At 41.4% G+C, this 13256-nt stretch overlaps 4 protein-coding genes across 7 annotated transcripts in view; 2 read left to right on the top strand and 2 right to left on the bottom strand.

Moving 5' to 3' along the window:
• Window positions 1-3767, top strand: part of Sb (serine proteinase stubble) — a 29734-nt gene extending 25967 nt beyond the window's left edge. For both annotated transcript variants that reach the window (XM_070206823.1, XM_032434478.2), the window contains exons 6-11: window positions 65-372; window positions 1025-1418; window positions 1496-1685; window positions 1784-2081; window positions 2138-2287; window positions 2351-3767. In XM_070206823.1, the coding sequence (XP_070062924.1) occupies window positions 65-372; window positions 1025-1418; window positions 1496-1685; window positions 1784-2081; window positions 2138-2287; window positions 2351-2485 (1475 nt within the window). In that variant the 3' untranslated portion in view covers window positions 2486-3767. The remainder of the gene's footprint in view (window positions 1-64; window positions 373-1024; window positions 1419-1495; window positions 1686-1783; window positions 2082-2137; window positions 2288-2350) is intronic.
• Window positions 3421-4575, bottom strand: Mic26-27 (MICOS subunit 26/27). The gene is made up of 3 exons (XM_002053316.4): window positions 4454-4575; window positions 4216-4389; window positions 3421-4161 (listed from the first exon to the last, which is right to left on the bottom strand). The coding sequence occupies exons 1-3, from the start codon at window positions 4555-4557 to the stop codon at window positions 3621-3623; spliced, it is 819 nt and encodes a 272-aa protein (XP_002053352.2). The 5' UTR covers window positions 4558-4575; the 3' UTR covers window positions 3421-3620.
• Window positions 4576-4728: 153 nt separating this feature from the next.
• On the top strand, window positions 4729-7656 carry LOC6630330 (growth hormone-regulated TBC protein 1). 2 transcript variants are annotated; one of them, XM_015171716.3, is made up of 6 exons: window positions 4729-4945; window positions 5062-5367; window positions 5450-5701; window positions 5833-6464; window positions 6529-6641; window positions 6696-7656. In XM_015171716.3, the coding sequence occupies exons 3-6, from the start codon at window positions 5673-5675 to the stop codon at window positions 6912-6914; spliced, it is 993 nt and encodes a 330-aa protein (XP_015027202.1). In that variant the 5' UTR covers window positions 4729-4945; window positions 5062-5367; window positions 5450-5672; the 3' UTR covers window positions 6915-7656. The 2 variants fall into 2 exon arrangements, with proteins under 2 accessions (XP_015027202.1, XP_002053351.2); XM_002053315.4 differs by lacking the exon at window positions 5062-5367.
• A 675-nt stretch (window positions 7657-8331) lies between these two features.
• Fer2 (48 related 2) lies at window positions 8332-10634 on the bottom strand. 2 transcript variants are annotated; one of them, XM_032434471.2, is made up of 4 exons: window positions 10200-10634; window positions 9820-10010; window positions 9388-9646; window positions 8332-9247 (listed from the first exon to the last, which is right to left on the bottom strand). In XM_032434471.2, the coding sequence occupies exons 1-4, from the start codon at window positions 10406-10408 to the stop codon at window positions 8908-8910; spliced, it is 999 nt and encodes a 332-aa protein (XP_032290362.1). In that variant the 5' UTR covers window positions 10409-10634; the 3' UTR covers window positions 8332-8907. The 2 variants fall into 2 exon arrangements, with proteins under 2 accessions (XP_032290362.1, XP_002053350.3); XM_002053314.4 differs by having other exon boundaries at window positions 9403-9646; window positions 10200-10631.
• Between the last annotated feature and the right edge of the window lie 2622 nt (window positions 10635-13256).

Below are 13256 nucleotides of genomic sequence, written 5' to 3' on the forward strand. Positions count from 1 at the left end.
TGGCGCCTCTTGCATTGTTATGAGAGACTTATGGACTCATAACAAATAATAATTACACCAACAGATAGTATTTGGCATACATCAACGCACCAGCAGACGTTGCAGCAACAGCCACAGCACCATCACTGGCACATGACCACTGAGCCAAGCTTTATTACCAAGCCGCGACCCACCGGCTGGACCAAGCCTGGCATCGTCAATTTGCCAGCGCCCATGCGCCCCTCAAAGCCGCCAAAACCCACAAAGAAGCCGATTGTCTACGAGCGGCCACCGCCAACGCCGCTGCTGACGACGTCGTCGTCAACGACAATGATGCTGCCAGGACAGACGAGTCCGAAACCCAAGCCCAAACCCATGCCGACCAGGCCTCAGGTATGTAAATACGCGTCGTCCATCTCTCGGTCTGCTTGCCACAATTCTTCATTCTGTGCCGCACTCTCTGTGTGTGTGATGCATTGATGTCGAAAACGAAACAAACGAGCGACGAGGTCATTTACTCCTCGATCAGCTCGGACTCCCTGATGCTCTGCGATGCTCTGACTAGGGCCGTGGCAAGCCACAGCCTTGGGGGACATTTTATTGTTTGCACAAAGCTGATGTAAGATTTGTCTGGCGACGCTGCTGACGTAGTCAAGAGGTTCGACTCTGGGGTGTGTTGTTGTGCCCTTGCTGGAAAGGATTAGGGTATCAAATGAGTGCTTAAACTAATTTGATTGAGAAACCCTCTTATACTTAAACAAAAAAATATAATACAGCGATTATGAATAATCATTCTGAAATAATTTAAAAAAATAATTAAAATCATATTGAAACTTAATGGAGACCCCTCTGCAAAATTGCATAAGTACATATTTGTATTAATTTATCGAAAGGGTATTTAAACGTCGACTTGCATGATTCACATTATGGTGGCCTCCGCAGAGACTTAGCAGTGGAATGAAAAATTGATTCTTTGCATGTGAAATATTTTAAGCTCCTTGGGTAACTATTAGCATAATGTTTACCACTTTTGGCTACCTTCCAGCTGTCGCCCGGCACATCATTAGCCACGTCCTCCTCATCAACGGCGACAACAACAACAACAACGAAGGGTACAACTACCACAAAAGCAACAACGACCACAACAACAACAACCACTAGGAAACCCACAAAGCCCTACCAGAGGCCCACCACAACGGGCACGACTACAACATCCACATCCACGACAGTAACGGCCGGAACAGCATCAGCAGCAGCAGGAGCACCAGCTGTGGCATCAACCTCGACCAGTCCAACAGCACAGCAGCCCACACGGCAGCCTATAGTACAGCAGCCGGCAACGGCGGGTATTGAATCCAATGAGATAACGGACTCCTCCACACATGATGCCGGCACAGCCATGCTGGGCCACGTGAAGACCATTTCGGCTGCACGAAGCGGTAAGTTGGAAGTACAGCCACGCCCAATGCATTTGACACAATCTAACTTGTTGTTGCACATACCTATACATATGCAGAATGCGGAGTACCGATGCTGACGCGTCCAGAGACGCGCATTGTGGGCGGCAAGAGTGCGGCATTCGGTCGTTGGCCCTGGCAGGTGTCTGTGCGACGCACCTCGTTCTTTGGCTTCTCCAGCACCCATCGCTGCGGTGGCGCTTTGATCAACGAGAACTGGATAGCAACGGCGGGGCACTGTGTGGACGAGTGAGTAGCAACCGCATACAACTGACTGCAATTTCCGCTACAACTGAGCCCTCACACGCTCTCCCTCTCTTCTTCACTTTCTCTGTCTCTATTTGCAGTCTGCTCATATCGCAGATACGCATACGCGTGGGCGAATACGATTTCTCACATGTGCAGGAGCAGTTGCCTTACATAGAGCGCGGCGTGGCCAAGAAGGTGGTGCATCCGAAGTACAATTTCTTTACGTACGAATACGATCTGGCGTTGGTGAAGCTGGAGCAGCCGCTCGAATTTGCGCCGCATGTCAGTCCCATTTGCCTGCCCGAAACGGAGAGTCTGCTGATTGGCATGAATGCCACGGTCACCGGCTGGGGTCGCCTCAGCGAGGGCGGTACGCTGCCCTCGGTGCTGCAGGAGGTAAGTGGAGTTAGCACAAACACACGCACGCACTCTCACATCTGCTCATTCATTAGGTGTCAGTGCCCATTGTAAGCAATGACAATTGCAAGTCCATGTTTCTGCGCGCCGGTCGCCAGGAATTCATACCAGATATCTTTCTATGCGCTGGCTATGAAACGGGCGGCCAGGACTCCTGCCAAGGCGACTCAGGTGGCCCCTTGCAGGTAATCAAATCCCATGTTAATCATAAATTGTGAGTGGTCTCAGGCTATTCTTCAAAATTGCAGGCCAAATCCCAGGATGGCCGCTTCTTTCTAGCTGGCATCATTTCCTGGGGCATTGGATGCGCCGAGGCCAATTTGCCGGGCGTCTGTACGCGCATCTCGAAGTTTGTGCCCTGGATACTGGAGCATGTCAGATGATAATTATCGTGCATCGTTTACATCGTGCATGCTCAACTCTTGTTATTGTTTTAATTTATTAGTTGTCTATATTTAAGTTTGTGTGATTTTAATTTAAAGGAATCTTAAGCTTAGTTAGCTTCAATTTAACAATTTGCATCGACCGAACTTGTGCGAAATTCGCCACTTCCCCACACACTTAGTCAAACCCACTAAGTTAGTCTAGCGAAAATTGTTTGTAGGCTGATCTTAAGTTGTCTAACATAATTCGAATCGTACTAAAGGATATAATGGCATCGATATTTGTATATAGTGGTAAAAACGAAAAAACAAAATAATAGAAAAGTCATTCTCATTGTGCAGTTGTTGGTATTTTAGTCTAGGCATTAACAATTAACTAAATCTATATAATTTATAAACAAATTGCATACAAACATCATAATGTTGTATCTTGCCCAAAGAACAAGTTTATTTATAAAGATGAGCTCAAATAAATATATTGAAAATATTGAGAAAAAGAAAACGTTCATTTGTCTAGACTGACACAAATACTGATCGATCTGCCCTCGCTGCGACAATTACAATAATATAGCACAGAGCAATTATGCATTATCATTATTACAATCTTCAATTCAGTTCGACTTTCTGTGGTCTTCAGCTACCCAATGGACAAGTGCGTAAATGATGTACAATTGCAGCTAACGGCAGCCGCAATTTCGACTCATTCATTAAGTTTTCAGTCAGCACCATGTATAGCCTCAGGGTTATGGGAATGATTGGCACAATCGTAGCGATGAGTACGGCTGACGGTAAATCGATATCACATGTTTCCAGCAGAGTGAATTTCACTTTTGCCAAGTTGACATTTGACACCAGTTGAATAATAAATCAATGACCAACAATGGGAACGAAATTGGCGCAAGATTTTGGCACAGTTGTAAGAAACATAAATTGGATTTCACTTTTGATACGCGACTCGAGTTTATTGCAGGCAGCAGCCGACAGAATCAATAGAGAGAACTGCTACATGCTATACAGAGGAATAATAAAGATCAGAAATATAGATGATGTGGGTTTAAAAAAGTAAAATTTGTTTAAAATCATAACACATCTGAGCGTTCGGTTCGTATCGCTGGTAATTGCATGTCGCCTATGTTTACTTCTTTTTTGGGAAGATCGTTTCCTTTGCCTCGTCGAACAGGTCTAGGGCCAGAAACTTGAGCTCCTTTAGCGTTGTGGGGAACTTTTGGATTGGCTCAATTGGTATTTCCTCGCCAGGCTTTACGCCTTTGATAAAGTTGTAGGCAACGGCAAAAATCTTGCGCCCCTCGTACAAGACAATGCGCACATTTTCCTCCGCCTGGCGTGGATAGCATAGGGATGCGACGGTGCCAGCACCAATTGTCGTATAAACAACCTTCTTGAAGAATCCGCCACGTGCGGCAAATATAAAACCAGCGAGTCCACCCATTACAATGGCGCCACTGCGATGCATCGAATTCTGGGGCTCGTTCAGAAAATCGATGGATCGCTGTGTATGGTTCTTTGCAGTATTATAATATTCGCTCACAACGGCAGTTCTTTCGCCTACTGCCTTGTATCCGTTCTGCATTTCCAGGCGTACATAGCGAACGCTGTTCTCTAGACTCTTTTGCAGCGCAGAATCTTTCGGCTTATGCTCTGAACGTTTTTCTGGCCTACAAGATAGGGAAAATAAGTCAAGAGCATCATGATTCACACCAATCACTTACACTGGCTTTCGCAAGGAACCGTAAATGGGTAGTTCACTTGGCTTACACACAAGCGAGTTGTTCGCTGATTGATTTTCTGGAACCGGCGCGACAGCCACGGCGGCGGCTATCATCGATGCTTTGCGCAGCATTCTTTTGTTTGAAGTTAGCCTATATATGAACTTATCGATGCGTCTGTAAATTTATCGTTATTTATGTGACTGAAATTTGTATTTTGACAAAATTGTATGCTTTTTACCTCAGTTTGTTTGATACATTGCGTAATGTGTCAGCGGCACGGTACGATTGCTTGACCACGGCATAATGTCGGCAGTTGCACAGCTGTTTGGCGATTGACTGCATCTGGCAACGCTGAGGCAAACAGGTTCGTTTAAATTAAATTAAATAAATACCAAAATTACCGCAATTCTATAATTTAGTAATTGAATAAAATTATAACATTATTTTGGATCGAATTTTGCAATTTATTCATGATACGATAACCGGCTATTACTGCAGTAATTACTAAATATTCACTGTTAATAACAGCATATGTTAATGTTGTCGTCGGTTTGCATTGCTGTTATTATTAGAGTTACCATATATGAATGGAAGAAGAAGAGACTTTTGCTGTTACCTAGTCTCGAAACTCGCGAGGAAAACAAAGTTGAGATAAGATGAAATAATTTATATACAATTTGGTTGAATTATGGCACCAAAGTCCAGGATGTAGTCAATTTGACGCCAGCAGGTGAGTGCCAGCACTTATAGCCATAAGCATTCTGACAAAGTTTTAATGCTGAGCCATTAACATTCGTCAACATAACATTAACATTTGCTTGTGATCGAATTATAAAAAATGCACAGAAAAGGAAAAAACATAAATAAAACCATTGGAAATTCGAAGCAGACAACAACAAACAAGTTATCAAGCATTCAAAATACACCCAACCGCAATAACGCAGTGCAAACAGAGTGAAAGTCGGAACGTAAAGCGTGTGACAAAAATTTCCCTACACCTGCCACCCACTGCTGCTTGTAATGTTATCAGTGCTCGAGGCGCGCTAAGAACGCGTACAAAAACAACAACAACAGCAGAACAAAAACAACAATAGCAACCGTGGGTGCTTAGCGCGCATAATAGCAAATTCTCAAGGACACATACAGTAAAAAGTAGGTGACATGGGCATTTATAAATAAATTAGGCCGTCAATAGACAAACTATCGGTGTTGATTTTTTTATTAATTTTTGCAGTTAAATTTGTAATGCTGTAACAGCAGAGAGAGCAGCAGCAGCAACATAAAGCGGAAGCGGCGAACGTGCGCACAATTTCAAAAAGCAATTAATGGGGGCCATGAACCAAGAAGAACAATTGAGAAACAACGACAACAACAACAATATCTGACTAACGGGCTAAGCCCGTCAAGTATTTAGAGTTTAATTTGAGCAACTGAGCAATAAACTAGTCATAGTTCATATGGAAGCGGCCGCAGGTTCCAAGTTTAGGTAAGAGTTAACAACTATGCCCCTATGATATCCGGTCTTCGCCAAGCGTTGGTGACGCCCATATAAATATTTTCGTTATTTATATCAAATGATGGCTACAAATAAAATTGTATAAATTCACTTATACACAGCGATGTGGACGAGTACGGCTTCAAGCGTGGCGAGAAGTTCGACTATAAGAACTACGGAACGTTTATGGATAATTACTTAAAGACATTGACGCGGCGACGCATCAAATGGGAGGCTATACTGCAACAGAATCCAGATCTCAGCGTGATCAGTCCAAAGATAAAGCGATATATACGCAAGGGCATACCAGGTCCATATCGTGCGGATGTTTGGATGAAAATCACTGGCGCCGATGAGGCAAAGCAACGAAATCCCAATCTATATCGTAGTTTATTAAATATCGAACATTTCAATAAGGAAATTAGCGATTCCATATCAATCGATCTACCTCGTACTTTTCCCGACAATATCCATTTTGATTCCAAAAAGGCGCGCCTCTTCAATATACTCTGCGCCTATGCACACCATAATCGCGATGTTGGCTATTGCCAGGGTCTGAATTATATAGCTGGTCTGTTGCTCATTGTCACGGATGATGAAGAGAAGTCCTTCTGGCTGCTAAAGCATATCGTTGAGAAAATCGTTCCCCAGTATCACTCACATAACATGGCCAATCTGTTGCGTGATTTGGCCGTGTTTAGGGAGTTGGTCATAAGGCGTCTGCCAGCTGTTAATCGACATGTGGAAGACCTGGGTGAGTTTGGATCATCTTTAAAAATTCAAAGTTCCACAATAAAACGTTCTTTTTGATGTTACAGGCTTGCCCTACGCGGTGATAGCTAGCAAATGGTTCATTTGCATATTTGCGGAGGTTCTGCCTGTGGAAACTGTGCTGCGAATATGGGATTGCGTTTTCGCGGAGGGTTCCAAGGCAAGTAATTAAATTACACACTTGCAATTTAATCAATAAAAATGCATTTTACAGATTGTATTTCGTGCAGCTCTGGCCATGTTTATAACTCACAAGAGGGCCATACTGGGCTGCGAGGATATTGCGGCACTGGCAAATCTTTTTCGCGACACTATGATTCAGGATAGCATAGTCACCGACTGCCATAGCTTTATTGAGGCCATGTTTTCGTTGCGTTTGAAACGCAGCGAGCTCGAAAGCTTGCGCAAAGTAGCTGTGCTAAATGGGAACTAAGCAACTAATCAACAAAAAATCGAAGAAAAAAAAAATAACAAACGAAACAAAAAAAAAAACGGCCCACAAAAAACCAAAACAAAAACAAGAAAGCAATCGTAAAATTCAATTATTAGAGATGTAGCTTAAATGTGTCCAATGGGTATTTGTATGTACCATTTTATGTGTATTTGTGTATAGCCTCATTGTAGCCAACCAATTTTGAGTATTATTCGAAGCAAAACTAAATATGATACCAAAGTCAAATTCCAATTCGAAAAATAAACAAATTTAATTGCATGCACACATTTGTACAATTTATGCATGTACTTGTGTGCGCGTGCATTAGCAGTAGTTGTAGTTGTTGCCAAAAAAAAAAATTTAATTGATAACGCATAGATCTAGAGTATATCGCCTGGATAAACGTCACATACACAAGTATCTTTTATGTATGACTGTAAATTTCATACGCTTACGTTCTTTATTTTCTTGTTGATCAAAAATATTAGTATTTATTTTGTAGTATATTACCTTTATATGCCGCTGTGTGTGTTTTAGGAAACTTCTAGATATACATGTATTTTTTAAAATGCTTTTAAATTGTTAAACGGCAAATTGCAAATGCCTGTTAGTTGATCGCTATGTACAAACAAACAAACAAGAAAGAAATTACCATAACTATTTACTATTACGTACGTTTGTATTTATAGTTTGAAATACTCACTGTCTACACTGATACTAAATATATATATATATTTATATACATATGTGCTGATATATAGTTTGAGGAATTGATTTGTTAACACATACATCGCGTATGTCTGCCTTTTAGGCAAAATCTAACGAACCAGCGAACAAATACAAACTTAAAAAAATGCTACAGTGTTGTTTGATTAGTGCAACTAAAATGCTTTTGAAATAAATATTACTGCTATTTGTTAGAAAATTAAATTGTCTTTCATTAATATCATGATTACTTATAAGATAAATGCAAGTATATATTCACTAATATTTTAGGGAAGACAGACAGGATATGTTAAATTTTTGTGTGATCAATTGTCTAATTGGATCTGGTTCAATCAATTCTTATACGAGTACCATAGCATACTTTTTGGAGACCAATATTTGAAGTGGAGGACTTACTGTAAAATGTATTTGTGCTAGTGTAACAGGCAGAAGGAAGTCTGGCCATATGTATAAACGCAAGGATTTCAGAAATGTTGAGCATGTCCGCCTACTACAGGCGCAGTAGTTGTTTGTTTTCGATGATCGATAACTTGCCCATTTACAAGTAATCGATACTAATCGATATCAAAATCTTACTTTTCGAGCAAATCTCTTAAGTTATAATAGCTAGAGTCACCAAACTCTGGTCATGTAGCTTCTAGAATATTATATATATCAAGTATCATTCATTTTATATAGCCGCAATTTTAAGGCAATTGTCATTTTGAGAATATACAAACATTCTATAGCACAGAAATATCAACTGTTAAATTTATCATGAAGAAGCACAGCGCAGGAATTTCTGCATACATGAACACACACATATTTGGGCGGTTCTTTATTGACTTTGATCTGTGCTGTGTGTATGTGTTGCTATTTTAATTCGTTTTTTTCTCAGTAAGGGTCGATTGGTGGTGTGACGGTTGAGCCAAGTAGTGTGGTTTGTTAAATGTTCGATTCCCATCGAAGGAACTAATTTTTTGTTTCATTTATTTTTAACACTGCTAAAGCAAATGAGCGCGTGACGCGAACTGCATTTGTTGTAGGTAGAAGGGGTTTCAGGCTCCCCTAGTTGGGAATTCCCGATTAAAAGAGTCTCTCTCGGGAACTGTAGACTTTGTTAAACGTCACAAAGTATATGTTTTTTGTTGATTTTTATGCTATAAATAATTTTAATAATTTTAAAGTAGACTGCTAGTTTGAATATTTAAAATATCCCCTGCTAGCATTCAAAAACAAAGGATTTCTTTTCCCTAACCAGGAGCAACTGAGTTGAGCTGGAATAGGCTTATGGCATGCCGCAGTGTGCACCGCACATTGGTTCCGAGGACAATGCAAGGGATGTGAGCAGAGTGCGACGTCCAGGATGCACGCCCAGATTCTCCCAATTGATCCAGGAGAGACGTGCCGTCAAATCGCTTGTGTTCCAATTGGCGCGATCTGCTTTAATCTCACCACGCAGACACTTCTCCACATAGGTCAGAGGATCGTAGTCTGTTTGCAGCACCTCGCGCAGCAGGGATATGTATGCAATGGCCAGGCGTAGGGTATCGATCTTGCTCAGACGCTTCTCGTACGGAAATGTGGGTACGTGGACCCGCAGCTCGTCAAAGGCTGAATTGATACTACTGCAGAGCGCAAGATACAAAAAGAGAGAGAGACAAAGAGAGAGAGAGAGAGAGAGAGAGAAAGAAAAGCTCATTAGTGGCCAGTTCGAGAAAGTGCAGGGCATAGCTAAGTGTGCAATGGAAAAGACCATTTAGTGTACCCAGTTGGTGCGGACCTCTGGATGCGTTTCCTTTCCCGCACATTTGCCTGTTGCCGTTGGATTTTGTAACTGGATGCGGCCGCTGCACCATAACTAGCACTCGAGGTTCCTGGTCCCGAGCTAGGACCTGAACCACCTGCACCGCCACCGCCGCCGCCGCTGCTGCTAGCAGTTGGACTATTGCACATCATGGGCGTGGTGTTATTGGAATTTAACGTTACCAGCGTATTGGTATTAGTGGATGAGTCCAGCATATTTTCTGAGATCAAAGAAAAACGGTATTTTATTGCTCCTCTAGGAACATATGGTCAAAGATTATATAAGCTTATATAAGCCACTTGAGCGGATTACTTCATGGTACAGCAATTAAATGTCTCTAAGGGAATTTATAATTCGAAAATTCGAATTTATTTATATTATTTGCTGACTTACCATTGCCCTGCTGTAAATAATGCTGTTGAATGTGCCGCAAGTTGTTGGAACTGAGACGCAAACCTGAGCCGCCAGTCGTGATGCCACCAGCTGCACCGGCACCACCGACACCACTCTGATGTTGACCCGCATAGATGCAAGAGGGCAGCTCAGTGATTAGATCATCGTCAAAGTTATGGTAGGGTATATGGCTGTTGGGGAAGTTTATGATATTTAGTGGGAAATCAATTGCCGTCGGAAATAATTTTTGGAGGCTTGTAAGGTTTTCTCAAACTTTGTAAGACTCAACATTTTTTATAATTAACAATTGAGTTTATGGAATGTGTTTGCTTTTTTTGCAGAGATTTCTCAAGATTTTCGATATTATCACTACTTCTCACCTTATGGGGGGCGATGAGGACGAATCTGGTAATTGATGGCGCGACATTTTTCTGTTTTTCCTTACAATTTGTATAACTTTATATTTTAAAATATTCCAATTGCTACGCTTGCGATGTCCAATAAGTCTGAATGTATAATGACAACATCTCCTGGGAATTCTGCGTCTTTTATAGCATCGCCGGTCCAATTGGAAATACCACAGTCTCATCAACCCCTAAGTATCCTTGCAACTATTCGCCTGGATTCTAGAGGGCGGAGCTTGTCAAGTAGTACAGGGTGATTTCGCGCAAAAGTGCTGCCAGCGGAGGCTGTGAGAAAATATTAAGGCATATTTGTTCGTGAATTATAAACGGTTTTAAAAAAAAGTTTCTCAGCTTTATCAATTAATACAGCGCTTTAGTTAATATTATATTCGAGAATCATAAGCTATTGTTGACGTAAATTTTGTCTTGGTTTTAAAATGTTTATATATCTTAAAGCAAAGGTAAATAAACAAAAATCTCATATATTATATGTTGTTTTATTTTCACTAGTTTATTTAATTTGTATTTGTATTATTCTGTGGTAAGTCTTGAGAAAATAAACCTTAAGAACGAAAATGAGCTAGATATTCCACGGATTCGTATCTCGTATACAATATATATTTATTAATCAGTTTATAATAGATCTGTTGCCATATGCTCCGTTGTGAACTATTGAAAATGTATATGAATATGTTACTTACATAAAATATGTGCAGACGTTGTCAAGAAATGTATATATGTATTTAATAAATACCTTTGAAAAGTTTTGTAGCGCATTTTACAGTTCCCATAACTGACTTCCCAAAATGTCTCTTCTGTACTTCACCTGTTTTTGACATTTTGCCAATATTTTTCGCCCAGCAGGCGGCAGCCATGTTTGTCCTGGCAAGCTTTGTATGTGAACGCTCAAAATCAGGGGGCCGGCAAGAGAGCATACCTCTCTCTCGGTCTCGCTCTCTCTATCTCTTGCACTCTATCCCGGTTGACGGCAGCTTGGCAGCTTGGTGGCATGTGTGCCTTAAAGGTTCTCGTGTGGTCTGTTAGTAATGTGAGATCAACATGGAGGCGCATCGCTTTCGAAAGCTGATCGTGATCCAACCTGTTGACATTTTGGCCTCGAGCTAGAGGGTTACTCGGCACAGTCAGCTTCCCACGAGACGTCAAATTGAGCGCAAAACTGCAACAATCAGATCACATCGCATAGCAGTCCGTTACAGTTTACAGTTCATTTAACAAATACATTTTACATATATAGTGTCATTCCTAGGGATACATCTATGTATCTGTATCTCAAAGGGCAGCACTTGAAACCGCAGAATTGTCAACAGCAGACAGACGGGGCAATTGTTCAAATTGAATTATGTTTATTTGATGTTTTGGTTTACGCACAAATTAGCTACGTCAGAGCTGCTCGCACCGCACCGCCCCGCCCCGCCCAGGCAGGCGACCAGGTCGCGTGCGCTAACCCCGAGGCGCGAAAAACCAGTGCCGGCAAAGTCGAACAATGCCCAAACAATATGCTAGGGCGGACGCGGATGCGCAAACCTTTTGATTACCAGTCAAATTGGTTGGCACACGCACGCCGGCGCACACTCCGCGGCGCACAAAGCTGATGACAGTAATCAGTTTTGATGCAGGGTAAGTGCCCCGGCGCCTGGTTTCCTACGAACCGGTGCAAGCCCAAAGCTGACATCCTTAAGTGAAATCTTGTTACAAACCAATGTAAACACGATTGTTAATTTAACTTTGGCAATCGCTGCAACAACCCCTCGACTGAATATTGCCCAGCAATGACTGGTACCTTAATATACTTGCTCTTGCTGCTGCTGTTGTTGTTGTTCTTGTTCTTGTTGTTGTTGTTGTTATTATTGTTGTAGCTGTGCGGCGGATATGTCATTGGACCACAATTAAATTATCGCATTTCAAACGAGTGCGCCCGAGCTAGGCGATAATCGCCAATGCACGCGTCCACTTGGACTTGACCGACTGTGGGAAAGAACGGAAATAAGCAATTCACTCTCATTTGATTTGCATATTATCGTACTTGTCGCTTCTTGGCCTGTCAAACAAAATAAAAGTGCTTATGTATATGTTTATTTAGAAAAGAATTTAAACGGATCTCAATTTGACTACGTAGGCTTAGATAGAAGAAAAGAGTAATAAAAATAACCTCAAAGCCACAAGAAAAGCTTTAGGTATTTTTTTGTATAATATTTTTTTTTTTTTTAATATCTCGGGTAAATAATGTCTGTTTTAAAATGTTATACCTTTCTGAACGCGTACGGACCCCTACCACCAATTGGCATTCAAACAAATTAAACATCGATGGGTTCAAAAATGTTAAAGACAATAAAATCATTAGTTCGTAAAGTCAAGTTTGATGTTGGAATAAGAGGGTTCAGGGTATCCCCTAGTCGGGAGCTCCCGACTAGAACTTCTTACTTGTTATTTTATTGACTAATCAATCAGTTTCCTTTTGTATGTTTTTATATTTCTTTCTCCTTTCATTGTTTTTTTGGAAGAAGAAAGAGGATGGGTAATGAGACTTAAAGAAGACAAACATAACGTATCGTCAGTTTGTACAAACAAAAGTATATGTAAAGACTTTGGGCACTTCACAGATGTGGGCATGGTTGCAGTAAATTGTATATAGCTAGAGGATATAGAAAGTTCAACTTTCTTTAAAGAATATGTTGCGTTAGTGCGTTATATAAGTTTCCATGCCCTGTTCTCTGAAAAGTAGACACTAAACCCACAGACGACGCATTTCCAAGGTTTATAAATAACTGGTAATATTCAGTCCAAACACAGCTAGTCATATTTAAAAAAAAAATACTTCAGTGATTGACGCACGGCAACGTACAAACAACAGCAACAACAAACATATTGGTGGTGTCAAGACGTTGTCGTAGTGCACTCAACTGGAGCAGCGCCCATCAAATACACTCTTTCACACACACTCCACACCAACCCTAGCTGGGAACGTGGCTTTGGGCTGTCTGGATCGAGGGCTTACGTCTGGAACATATCGAT

Source organism: Drosophila virilis, chromosome 2 (assembly GCF_030788295.1).
Source record: "Drosophila virilis strain 15010-1051.87 chromosome 2, Dvir_AGI_RSII-ME, whole genome shotgun sequence".
NCBI lineage: Eukaryota > Metazoa > Arthropoda > Insecta > Diptera > Drosophilidae > Drosophila > Drosophila virilis.

Bases quoted from the DNA above. Each gene is read 5' to 3' on its own strand.
- Mic26-27 (XM_002053316.4), bottom strand. From the start codon at position 4,557: ATGCAGTCAATCGCCAAACAGCTGTGCAACTGCCGACATTATGCCGTG. The intron at 4,390-4,453 runs GTAAAAAGCATA...ATAAATTTACAG, and splicing joins AATGTATCAAACAAACTGAG to ACGCATCGATAAGTTCATAT. The intron at 4,162-4,215 runs GTAAGTGATTGG...CCTATCTTGTAG, and splicing joins GGTTCCTTGCGAAAGCCAGT to GCCAGAAAAACGTTCAGAGC.
- LOC6630330 (XM_015171716.3), top strand. From the start codon at position 5,673: ATGGAAGCGGCCGCAGGTTCCAAGTTTAG. The intron at 5,702-5,832 runs GTAAGAGTTAAC...ACTTATACACAG, and splicing joins GCCGCAGGTTCCAAGTTTAG to CGATGTGGACGAGTACGGCT. The intron at 6,642-6,695 runs GCAAGTAATTAA...TGCATTTTACAG, and splicing joins TTTTCGCGGAGGGTTCCAAG to ATTGTATTTCGTGCAGCTCT.
- Fer2 (XM_032434471.2), bottom strand. From the start codon at position 10,408: ATGAGACTGTGGTATTTCCAATTGGACCGGCGATGCTATAAAAGACGC. The intron at 9,647-9,819 runs GTAAGTCAGCAA...CTTTGATCTCAG, and splicing joins TTATTTACAGCAGGGCAATG to AAAATATGCTGGACTCATCC. The intron at 9,248-9,387 runs GTACACTAAATG...TGCGCTCTGCAG, and splicing joins CAGAGGTCCGCACCAACTGG to TAGTATCAATTCAGCCTTTG.